The 13050-nt window shown below is 46.6% G+C and overlaps 1 protein-coding gene across 2 annotated transcripts in view; it reads right to left on the bottom strand.

Moving 5' to 3' along the window:
- The window catches only part of RORA (RAR related orphan receptor A), an 801696-nt gene extending 788880 nt beyond the window's left edge, over positions 1-12816 (bottom strand). Inside the window, exon 1 of one of the 2 annotated variants that reach the window (XM_070796655.1) lies at positions 12614-12816. In XM_070796655.1, the coding sequence (XP_070652756.1) occupies positions 12614-12779 (166 nt within the window). In that variant the 5' untranslated portion in view covers positions 12780-12816. The remainder of the gene's footprint in view (positions 1-12613) is intronic. The other variant, XM_070796657.1, reaches the window with a different exon arrangement.
- Positions 12817-13050: the final 234 nt, after the last annotated feature.

Raw genomic sequence — 13050 nt, 5'->3', positions numbered from 1 at the left:
GCACACCCTCATCTTGTGCTAACATTATTTTCCCAGATTTACCCAACGTCATTGTAGTCCCAATAACTACTCTTTCTCACGCTGTTCTCTCATCAGCTCAAATACTGTAACAGCAGAGTGATTTCAAGCAGGTTGTGAGTCTCAGAGAGTATTGCTTGCAAAGTGCATGTAAATTATTAGATTACATTACAAGTGAAAGACTCAGCAGTGGGTCACCATAGTGGAGCATTAATGTAGAGCAAGTTGAATGGGAACCCTTGCAGACAGGCTTCTCCAATGTGATTTTTTGGCAGGGAGGAGAAAGTGACTACGGGGGAAGGGAGGGCAGGCAAAGATGGGGTGCTGAGAAATGAGACATGAGAGAACACCGAGCACAGTGGGGTGGAGGGTGCTCCCCCAGCCTCGATGGTTGGAGGGGGCAGCCAGCAGTACTACGGGAATAGGGAGGACAAAGGGGAGGGGAGCAGGCAGAAGTGGGACTCTCCTCTTGTTCAGTTGCAGGTATGGTATATAACCTCTGGGAAACCCAACAGGTGGCTGATGGGCTTGAACTTAAGTGATTCATCTGAACTTGGCAGAATCTAGCCTATGGCAGATGAACTGAAGGACTGGCATAGGATCCAGTCCAGGAGAGAGAACTGGTAGTTAAATGAAAGGCCCTTGATGTCCTGGAACTCATTAATTTCACAGAGCAACCAATCAGAAACAGGAAGCAAAAGGGGCTGCAGACCTGAGGAGATGGGGAGAGGTAGATGGAAGGGCTCTGCTTCTGGATGTGCTTCACCATCACCACCGTCACCAGAGTGACACTGGATGTGTGCCAGGCATCACGCCAGAAGCTGTATGGGCATCCTCACAGGGGAGCTTCTCAAGCACCTTGGGAAGCCGGCATCATTAACATCCCCAGTTTTCAGGTGACATAAGGAAAAGACTGAGTGGTGAATGAACTTACCAAAGGCCACACAGTTAGCACACCTGGGCCCCACTCCCAGCAGGCTTGTAACAACCACGTAAGCTGTTCATCATGGTCTGAGCTGCTCAAGACTGGAGCAGGCCTGGGCCTGCCACAACAGAGGGCAGGATTGGTGGACCCAAGAGAGACAGAAGTGGGACAAACTAGGGTGGCTGGGTCCAAACCCAAGACCCAGTTGGAGGTAGGAGCAAGTAGAAGCTGTGATTACAGAGCTGAATATTCTAAGAAGTGCAGACCTGAATATTCTGAGATGACAAAGAGCTCTCCAGGGCAATGTGGGAGACAATCTGTACAATTGATGAGCACCTACTTTTTGCAAGGCGTTGAGCTGTGAAGGAATACATCATGGAGCTCATCTTCTTGGGAGGACCTGACTCTTGCCCAGGAAATAATACTAGAAGACAATGTAAAGAAACCTGGAAAGGAAGAAGTGACATGTTGATTGAGTGAGCAAAGTCATCTATGTGTCTGAACACTGTAAAAGAGAACTACAAGAGGGAGAGCGTGAGTCTTATCAGGAGCTAGAATGACTGTAGGATCTCAGGAAGCAAGGAGATTGGACCAAAAGTGGGAACTCAGATGGGGAAGAGGAGGAGGAGGAGGAGGAGGAGGGCCTGTACTAGTGAAAAAAGAAAGTGAAAGTGTTAGTTCCTCAGTTGTGTCTGCCTCTTTGCAACCCCATGGATTGTAGTCCACCCGGCTCCTCTGTCCATGAGATTCTCCAGGCAAAAAAACTGGAATGGGTTGCCATTCCCTTCTCCAGGGGATCTTCCCAACCCAGGAATCAAACCTGGCTCTCCTGCAATGCTGGCAGATTCTTTAGCCCTAGCCCATACTAGGAATAGAGAGAGAGAAAAGAGGCTGAGGTCAAGACAGATGTGGAAGAGAAACCTTAGAAATCTTTGGTCAAAGGAGACCCAGACAAAGGGCTACACCAAGATGTCACGAGGAAAACTTAAGATCAAGCAAGGCAGGGATTCTGAGTTCCCTAGTCTATTGCTTTCTTCCCAGAGCTTACTTAGCACAGTGCCTGGCACAGAGAAGGTGCTCGGTAAAGTTTTGTTGATTGAAAGACTACCACCCTCGTGCCTGTACACAGTGATGACAAACTGCAAGCAAAGGGATTCCCAGAATCTATATGCTGAACCAGACTAGACAGATGCGTGTCTAAATGAAATAGGATGTTAATGAGCATGTTCTAAAAGGGCATAAAGATCCTGAATGATTACAAATAACAAGTATTTACCTTATTTTCCCTCCCTAAACTCTTCCTTGAAATTATAATAAAGTAACACTTGGACTCCCACATCAGTGACTATGGAAAAACCTCCCTCCCTCCTTCCTTCCCTCCCTTCTTCCCTCCCAGTCAGGCCATGGCCCACAGAAAGGCTGCTTCAGCCTCATGCCAAGGATACGGGTTTTCAACTTCATGGAGCCACCCATATAGACGGTGAAACCAATCTGGTGGCTCACGACTTGTATTTTGTCTTTAAATAATAGAGGAAAAATAACAGAGCATTGCAGGTAATGGATAATTTATATGCAAAGTTTATTGATGTGTGTGATATATCTGTGTACTGGATTTCAATATATTGCGTTTTTCTCATAATAAACACATGAAGGACACTGCACTAGAAGGGCAAGAAATTCCAATATGAGGACACTTGTTTTCATATCCAAGCTGAATGACCTTTGTTTTCCTGGCTAAATACAACCATCAAAGGTGCTGCTCTTTGGGCCAGAAAACTTGCTTCATCCTGAAACATCATGAAATATCCTGCAACATACTAAAAGTTCAGAATCAGTTCCCTCAAAGTAGCATCAGTTTCAGAACACACAATCTCTTTGAAAAAAAATTAGATTTATTTTTTTTCCAGTTACAAAAATAATACACACATTAATGCAAGAAACTCGGAAAATAGAGAAGGGCAGAGAGGAAGAGAAACTCATAGATAACCCCACTATCCAGAGATGACCACTTTATCATTTCATCATTTATGTACATTTGGGCCCATGCGAACATATACACACACACACACACACACACAGTTTTTATAAAAATGATCCCATTCCATGCACACTACTATGAAAGCTGTGACTTTTCACTAAGCACAAGATCCCAAGCATCTTCCACTACAACATGAGTTTTACTGACTACATAGTATCCCATTTGCAGACTTGCTCAGGAGCATCCCCATAAACAGCCCAGATAAACCCTCTGCCTTGAGGAAAGATGACAGCTGCTGAGAGACGCCCTCCCCCACTGTACAGCTAGGGCTGGCTGCCTCCAGTTCCAGAGAGTTTAAAGGCTCTAAGAACAGAATGCCGTACTCTACATCCCTTATTTTACTTTCTATTAAATCAGAGCAGGAGATGCAGACACAATTTTCACTATGCCCCTGAATGGCTTTACTGGCAGAGCCACAAGCTTACTAGCTAATTTTTAAAGAATAATAAAAATGCCCGATGGGATTAAAAAATAATAATACTGAGAATGTTCTGCTATTGATGCACAGCCAAGACAAAGTGTGTTGACCTTCAAACGTATCTCCACCTAAGGCTTGGTTAACTGATACCTATTGTAATAGCCTCAGAGGGGGGCATCTCCTGGTGGAAAGGAACTTACTGGAACTTCTGAGCATCTTGACACAGCATACAAGTGGAAGGAACATTGTTAGGGAGGAAGAAGATCTGCGTTCTAGTCACAGCCTTGTTACCTACTAGGAATGGGGCCTCAGGCATATTCTGACCTCTGTGAAAGCCAGTTTAAAAGGGGAGAGAGGGTAGATGAGATGATTCATAAGACCCCTGCTGGCTCTAACAGGTTTTAGTCTAATAAAACATGACCAATGGCAGTCTCATGAGTGAGCCCTACATATATGTGAACATGTACCCTCACGCTCAAGATTAGACATCAAGCTTTAGAATTTTCTAGAGTCCTCTCAGGGGAACCCCATTTATTATACTGAATCTCCTGGGAGTCTCAAGAAAGTTTAGCAGCTCACCAATCTTGAGGCACTTTCTGTGCTTATTCAAAGAAACGTGCTTATCCAAAGTGGGTCACGAGTGCCAGAAACGGTAAAATACAATTCCGGCAATTTCACCCTTGTCAGCATCAGTCAACCAATATGATCACTGAAAGAAGCATCGTCTTTGATGATCAAAGTATTTCATTTGCCGTGCTTTCCCCCTGCTTCATTACCTGCACAATTGAGAGTTATGGGCAGTTCACCCTTCCAGGTGCCCTGTCCTTTCAGATATATTATCCTTGTCATGCAAACTTTCCTGGGAGTACATGCTGTATTGTCACTATGGCCTTCTTACCATCATTCACTGGCTTTATGATTGTACAGTGAAAATGAAAAGCAATGCAGTTTATTTAAAAGTTTTTAAACTTGTGAAATATACCCTTGTTTCTTCTCTGATTTGACTCTCAGAAATCCATTAACTTTTAAGCAGTCACTCCTCCCCATGATTGGCATCGATCTTAAGGGATGATACAGGTCTCTTTGCTCCTGGAATGGCGGCATCCCATCAGAGCGTCTCTTCTCCGTCTCTGTCCATTTCTTCAGGTTTCTTTAAAACTAATTAGAAGAGTCAATAAACACGCCCGCCAATTCCCTTAACACACTCGGAAGCACATCGGCCTGCCCTTCAGACCTGTTCTTGTTCTGTTGCTCCAAGTATTCCCTTACCTGCCTTTGTCAATTGGCATTCTCGACAAGTTCGTCATAACTTCTCAAAGTGTCAACTTTTCCTCTGTTCATCGTCCTTGTTAAAGATAATTTAAAATTAGAAAGGCACGTTCCCAGCCATTACAGAGTCAATGCTAATTTCATTCTCTTTTGCACGTAAGTCTCCTTCCCTCTAGAGATTCCCTTCCTTGGTTCGCAGCCCCCACTCCCCAGCCCCCAAAAGGCAGCATCCTTAATCTCTGTACGCACGACCCCCTTCCCCTGTTCCACCACTCTTATCTTCCCTCCTCCCAAATACTTCACCCAGCGAAACACACTTTAGTATGTGGTTCTCCTTCCTTCACTCCACTTCTGAGAGAAATGTCTGTGTCTGGAGATTGTAAAGTCACCTTCAGGAAAGAGGCATACAGTCGGCTGTCAATTAATCAGGATAAGACAGAAAAAATTACAATGTGTGCAGTTCTGCTTCTCAGTACATGCATTTATGCTTTGGGGATCAAGAGGATTTCTCGCGCACAACCTAAAACTCGCAGCGATACCTTTTTGTTGGGCTATAATGAATTCTCTACCTAGCAGCAATTCTCTACCTAGTCATTAATAGTCTGGATTATTTAAAACAGTGATTAGCATACTTTATTATAAATTCAAGTGTTGGCCCCTCCTGTTTCTCCCCCATTCCGTTTCCCCTCTATTCTTTGCAACCTGCCTGATTCTCCTCAGTAGCACTCTTTGCTTATAAGTCAAATGACTCTATATGTATTAATTTTTAGTCCCACATCGAGTTTGACACATAGATTTTAAGCCAGTTTATTCTCCCCCATTAGGCACAGAACCAAACATCACCATTCTTGTCACATACACAAGTCCATCAAGTTTCAGGGTGTCATTTATACACCCTTTTATTGCTTCTTACTTCTTTCACACACGCCTACCACTTACGTACAGCAACTTCACAACATTCATATTTCATAAACTTCATCAGTATTCAGCCAAATCCTCCCCCGAAGTAAGCTAGGTATTTTTAACAGTGCGCTGCCTTCTTTCACAGGCGTGAGAATCCTGCACTGGGCGGTACCCTTCCTGGTGCCCAGGAAGAACCTCATCTATCACGGTCTGTTCACGGATGCAGGCACTTCCTAACTGTTTTCAAAAACTTCATGATCATTGATGATCAAAACTCCGATGCCCGATCACGCTGTTAGAGATGACTGGAGGCTGGCGATTATAAATCCTCTACACCTTGATTATTCCTCTGAGCTCCAGGGAAAGCAGCATGGGTGCCTGGGAGGGCCTGGAGGCCTCCAGCACTTCACAGACTGTGTGAAACCTGTCCTCACCATTGTTGTGGGCCCTACAGACAGTGCCTTGGAGGCCGCTTTCTGTGGACAAGACAACCACCAGGAGACTGCAGGGCCACGCCACTGCCAATGTGCCACAGCACATAATGTGATGAGACGGTTTGTAATAATGATGTGTCAGTGGAGGCCATAAACGTATGTTAGGAAAAAAATATGTTCTTCCACCAACACAAGGGAATTGCTACCTATAATTCCTTTTAATATTAGCACGCACGTAAGAGCCAGACCTGGAACGGAGCCTGCCTAACCCATGGGCTATGGTACATTTATACTTCATTATGCCTCACTCCACTTTTCTAACCATTTCTTGAGACAACCTCCTTGGTGTCTTTACTCCAAAAGCAAAGTAATAACAACAACAAGGCTGTCACAAAAGAACACCAAGACTCCCAAGCTGAATTTTCGACAGTAGGATATCAAAGATATCACAAGACAACTACGGACAACCATTAAGTCAGCTGGGAGGGCCCTGAGAAAGTCAGCCCTTGATGATGCGGTACCACACTGTCCAGCGAACAAAAGCCTAAGCTTGGATAGACAGCTTCCTCTGGGGAAATCTATATGCTCTTTATTGGCATTCTTAAAAGTCTTCCTTCTAACTCTAGAACTTCCTAACTTTCAGGGTTGATGAAACCCTTTCAACACATATAAGGAAGAAGCAAAATTAGTTGATATTTCTGTGTACCATTACACAGGGAAAAAACTGCATAATGTTATGGTAATACAACACATAACTTATTTGTAAATACAATAGCTTTGCTAAATTTTTGAGAATGAGTTTACATTTTCTAGAGAAAGAATTAGCGTCTAGACTTGGATTGAAATTTTAAAGTAAAAACCTTAACTAACCAGAATCAACTAACTGACATGAATTTCTATTCTGCTACTTGCAACTCAGAGAGCAAGGGAGGTAAATAACAAAACAGACAGATATTGAGGATTTAACCAAAAAAACAAACAAACAAACAAACAAACCACCAACCATTTCCAAGCTACAATCAGGACAGATTTAGCCCAATCTCTAACACCATCTCCATTTACAGTTCTATAATGTACAATCAGAACTCATCCTCAGAACAGTGAGCCTGTGGTACCCTAAGGATCCCCAAATCTCTAAGAAAGATTCAATTACATCCCCAGTGTTCTTCCCAGGGCAGGAAAGGGGACCAGCACACTTTCAAACACATTTGATAAGGAAAAGACAAAAAGTGCTTCTGCTCACTGTGCCAGAAAAACAAATTCATCAGTGACGCTTTGAAACTCTTATAGAAAAATCATGGTTTATTGTATCTTAATCAATGCTTGAACACTCATTATCTGGAGAGTTCTGGGCAAGCATTAATTCACAAGGATTCAATTGTATTTTTCTTAACATACAGCTTAATAAGATGGGTGAACATTTTAACAGCTCATTTCAAACCAACACTTGCCCTTCTGAATGAGATACCAAGGGAAAAATAAAACAAATCTTCATTTAAAAAAAAAACATTTTATTTTAAATGATGGAAGGGAGAACATCTTGGGGAGACAGAGAGAAGCAAAAAGGAGGTTGTTCTTAAATTCTCAGCAAGGAAGACAGTCTTCATTTTCAGAAAGGTACTGTACATTCGAGGTTGGTGTTCGCTCTGGCACCTGAAGGCCTTTCAAAGCAGACTCTTCTTGCTGTACAGGAACCTATCTCTAATCTGGGATGAATGGGTCAGGGGTCCCTCCAGGAGGAAGGATGCTGTCTACCTCAGAGTCTCTGCACACTGGCTTGTACAAGACAAAGAGGATACGATATTTGAGAACAGTGACATTTTCTATAAAAAATTTTGCACATGGGGCAATCACATTACAACTCTCTCCCAGATACCTGAAATGTAGTTAAGTATTTTGCTTCCACAGACAGAAATACATAGATGAGCTTAGAAGGAGACTGGAAAAATGGTGGGGGTTGGGGACAGCACCTTCAGAAAAAGTGGTACGTGCTATAATGGCCCACACTCCATCAACAGGGTTCTAAGCAACACCCAACTTAGTCAGTCCTTCCGACATCACACACACAACTTCCTCAAGGTAAGAATGGGAGAATCAGGAGAAAACTGTGCATCTTAACTCAGAAGTGACCGAGTATGGCTCATGGAGAACACCTGGGCTTGCCTGATTCACAGTCCAAAGGCTAGCTCTGGACAGGAGTCAGTTTGCTTTCAAAAACGATTCAGCTGTCACCAAAGACCTTCTGAATATCTGCATTCGGAGGCACTACCTATTGCAATTAACAATCCTATACCTCCCTACATCCCTCATAGGAGTCTGGTGTAGAAACAGCAGTATGCACTGTACCCCCCAGCTCTACCGACTTGAAAACACAAGCTTAATGTCTCTTGGTTAGGGGGTCCGTCCCTGCAACCTCCATATTTCAGTTTCAGAAACCGAGATGTTTTCTAAAGCCAAGGGCTCCTTTTAACACCAGAAGACTTTGGAAAATTCCAGCAGGTGACTAATATTTAAAAAAAAAAATGTCTGCTGTAAATGTTTTTAGCCACTCAGGATTTGACTTCTGGATTAATAATTCAATTCTTTTTAAGAAAGAAGGGGGAAGCAACAGAAAAGGTTTTCATAATCATCCTCAAATGCATTTTCTAAAATTATTCTATTACATTTTTAAAGGGTATAATTATAAATGTTTTTATGAGCAATTTACTGGAAAATGAAAGTCCCTTAGTTTAAAAAATAATTATTCCATCCCCCTGGCACAGAATTTTATCCCAGCCAGTAGCTCTTTCAAACTACAGGGCATCATTTGTTCACTGGGGAGAGCCAGGTCCACGTAAGAAAAGCTCATCTGAGAATCAATCTCTAGAAAACGCTCGAAATTGCCAGGCAAGAGCACCGACCAGAAAGTGAATCAGCCTAGACTGAAGTGGTGAATTGTGGAGAAGTACTTTGAGAGGCAAAGATTCCTGTGGGTCTAGAAGTCCTCAGGGCTACAACTAAACTTGTTAACTGATTTTAAGTCAATCTAAGCTCAGCTTCCAGGGGGTTCGATCTCAACCCAACTGAGCTTTTCAGTGTTAATCCCATCTTTTGGCTTCAATTTTTCCCTTAGGTCAGCCTGCCCTATCAGCCATCCACCTGCAGCACCGGTGTTCCAGACCACCGATGTGGCACACAGCCCCCTGAGGATAACTTTAGGGAGGTAGAATGTGTAAGTTTCTGGCATGCATATACTAATGAGATTCTGGAAGAGGGTTTTTAACAACAGTTATGTCACAATGCTCAGGGCTCCCTGAAGCCCCTGAAAGCCTTGTTAAATTAAAGATTCGCTGTGGTTCTTCCGCTTCATTCTTACTTCCCATGTTGTCTCCTGCCTTTCTTCCCTTTCATTGGGCTGAAAGATGGGCTGAACAACAACAGCCATCATTAAAAACACCCTGAAAACAAAACAGTTCTGCTGAAAATGCTAACATACCCTGCCCCGTTGTAAAAAGAAAGGGAGGCCATCTTTCAGATTATAAAGTCACATATTTGATTTTGGAAGTGCAGGCACTAACGGTGCACGGTCCATTCACCCGTGGATTCCCAGGAGTTTAGAATCCAGCAATAGCTTCAAGTCTACCTAGGTAATGTCTCATGAGGTCACCTCAATGTCATGAGAATCCTGACCACAATCTCTGCAGACTGCAAACACTGGCTGCCTGGAAGCTAACCCCGCTACCTCCCAGGAAAGCATCCCCCAGATCAGAAAGCGGCTCTCTTCACCCAAGGCCAAAGTCTCCACTCAACCCTCCTTGAGGTTGAAAATGCTGATTTTAAGGTGATGGTGTTTGCTTTTCCTTTTGCGTTGTGTGCCTGTATGCTTTAAGTATTAAAAAGGCGTAATCACCTAGTGTGTAGGTTAATTTCTTTCCGATATTGTAATTTATGCAACATTAATACTGGATGCCAGCTCCAATTTTCTTGCCGCTTACACTCTGGGAGCCGACTTGCATATTCTGCCAATTCCATTACATCATCTGAAAACCCAAACATTTCCCATTTTCAAATCACTCTCATCTACTGAGCATACTTACACGTTCCCTCTTTTTCTCCCTAGCTCACATGCACAAAGATTGGTACCCCCGAGGAGCAGACAGTACATCTGAGGTTAAAGTCTGCAAATGCACATAATTTCTGGAAGCTATTACTACTGCTGTGTTAGCTAAAGGATGCCTCCATCTCTGACCTTCCTTTTCCATTCAGACTGTTATATAACCGAGTGCCTGCGTGCAGGATGTGAGTTGAGTGTTTGGGCCTTACCTCCTCTCCCTCCCCCCATTAACTCTCCGGAGGGATGGACAAGAGGTGGGTTCAAAGAAGAGGGAGTGGGGGGTGGCCCACTAGGGGGCCAGGGGATGTGGGTCAGCAGGTCAGTTGCACAAGATGCATCCTATCTGCACTTTGTCCCTCTTCCCTTGTTGCTGAGCCTCCGGGGCTGGTGGTACCGAGAAAGCCCCATCGGTTATATAATTTGCAAGAACAGCAAGTTACGGATTTGCTAGTCGGTTCTGCAGCCTGCCACCCTGATCTCTTGCAAGAACACCTTCTGGCAAGAATGACACCTGAAGATGCTAATAACACACGGGAGGGGGATGGCTAAGACAGAGGGGGTGGCAGCACAAATCAGAAATTAGTGCGGCTTCCTACATACTATGTTCCCCTCTTCCAAAAAAAAAAAAAAAGCCTCAGAAACACATGAAGGGGATTTTCTCCAGTGTTTCTGATTAACCCTGTTACATAACCCGCTCGCATTCCAAATCCACCGTCTCAGGTCTAAATATACTCTTTGCAGCCAAAAGCTCTCTACACACAAACTCACCCAGCTAGCGGCAGGTCCCGGCCCCCGGCCCCATCGCCCTTCCTATACTCCCGACCCTCGCTGCCCCCTCCCTCTCCCTTAAACAGCGGTTTGATGTGTTCGCTCTTCCGAAATCGCCTTTAATTAAATGTTTTTCGCATGTGTCATCCTGATGGCTTTTACTGTACTCGAATTCCGTGAATGGGAAAGCGCCTGGACAGGGGGTGTGGCTAAGGTGGGGCGGGGGGGGGGGGGGGCGGGGGGAATACTGTAAAACAGCCAGCACATGATCAGCCATATTCCTACCTCCAACTCTAACACTGAGAGTAAAGGAGGGGCTCTGGGGCCCCCACTTGCCTCTTCCAGCTCTACGCATCTCTGCCTGAAGCTGAGTGGCAAGAGGAGGGGGTCCGCTGGGCCAGTGCCCAAGCCGGGGCTGGAGATCTCTGTCCCCCAGCCCTGGGCGGCTCGTGCGAGCTGGCTTCCTCCGGAGTGACAGGCGTGATTTATACATTATTTACAACAGTAATTAAAGCCATCCTGTTCTTTATAAACTCTGGGCGTTTTCAAATAACCCCCCTCCCAAAGAAAAATCCCACACCAGGTTCCCATACCTTTAAAAAAGAGGAAAGAGGATGAGCTTTTCCCAACACTCCACTTTAATTAGAAAAAAAGCAAGGAGGGGTCATGGAGCCGCCCCCCCGCCAAACAGACACACGCACACAGATCCTACAAATGAAGTGTGTAAAACATTGCCCGGGGTGGGGGGCATCGATCGCACTATCCAACAAGCATTCAACTCGCACTGACCATTCCCAGGTTCTTGCAGAAACGCTTGGCGAGGGAAGGATTTCCCAGGGCTGAAATAAGTTTGGGTGCCTTGCGATCTTTCTTTTTCTGCTTGTTTGCTTTTGTAGACGCTCACTCCGAATGCGCGTGGAGCGCCCCACAGGACCGCCGCCGCCGCCCCGGGCGCGCTGACGCGCACACGCCCCCCGCCAGCCTGGGCGCCGGGCTGCGAACCCCGGGTCTGCAAACTTGCGCACCTCCCCTCGCGGCGCCCGCCAGACAACTTGGCGAGCACCTCACGCGCCAGCACCCCGCTTCCCCCAGCCCTATTTCCAAATCCCAAATCCACGGCTGTGCTCCAGGGAAGGTAACCACGTCGCTCCCCCGCCCCAAGTCCAGAAGCGCTCCCTTTCCACCCCGGGGGAGGGGGGGCTGCCCTGATCTCTCACTTCTAACACCCCTTTCACCTCTGCGGGGGGCCGAAAACCCACCATGTCTCAGGCTGCCCGGGCCGACACTGTCAGGAGGAGAAAAGGTAAAAGGGGAGGAGGATGGCCATCAAAAGGATTTTTTTTCCCCCCTCTTAAAAGGACACTGCCGCTTTAAAAGTTTCTTTCCCGGGCCCCCACTCTCCGGTCCTCCGTATTTTGGGGGAGAGTATTTAATTTGAGCAACGCGGCTTTCTTCCTCTCTTTGCAGAAAAAAATCAAAGCCAGGGGGGTGAGCCCGCCGGCTGTCAACCCTCCTGCCGCCTCCCCCGCCCCCCTCTCCTCCCGCAACCCGAGAACGGGCTGCAAAAGTTTGCAACATTTCTGGGGGGCGGAGGGGGGAGGGGAAGGGGTTGCTCCGAGCTCCAGGCGCCGCGGCCAGCTAGCGCGCGGCCCCCGACCCCGCGCCCCGGGCGCCCGCTCCCGGCCGCCCCCCGCTCCGCGCCGGGGCTCCCGCCGCCCCCTCCTCAGCCCCTCTCACAGCCTCCTACCTCTGCTGGTGCTGGAATAGCTCTGTCTGCGCACCGGGGCGGGCGGCTCGCTCTTGCGGGCGGATTCCTGGTTCAGCGGGGTCTCCCTGGAGCCGGCGGCCGCGTCCGAGCCGCTGCTGCCCGGCTCGCTGGCGGCGGGGTCGGGGGCTGCCGGAGCTGACTCCATGTTTTTTCCCAATGTAGAGATCGCTGGAGATGGCGAGCTCCGAGACTCCCTCTATCTTCTGTTTTCAGAGCAACTCTATGGTACCAAAAAAAAAAAAAAAAAGGGAGAAGGAGACCGGGGAGAGCAAAAGGGAGAGAGCAGGCGGCGGCGGGCGGGCGAGCGAGAGCGCAAGGGAGCGCGCGGAGTGTGTCTGGGTGGACGTGAGTGTGCGCCCGAGAGGGGATGGGAGGCGGGTCTGGCCACAGGCAGCGCTAGCGAGAGCTTCTCCAGC

Source organism: Bos indicus, chromosome 10 (genome assembly GCF_029378745.1).
Source record: "Bos indicus isolate NIAB-ARS_2022 breed Sahiwal x Tharparkar chromosome 10, NIAB-ARS_B.indTharparkar_mat_pri_1.0, whole genome shotgun sequence".
NCBI classification, from domain to species: domain Eukaryota; kingdom Metazoa; phylum Chordata; class Mammalia; order Artiodactyla; family Bovidae; genus Bos; species Bos indicus.
Note: the sequence above shows the minus strand (reverse complement) of the source record. Positions and strands in the feature narration are given on the sequence as shown.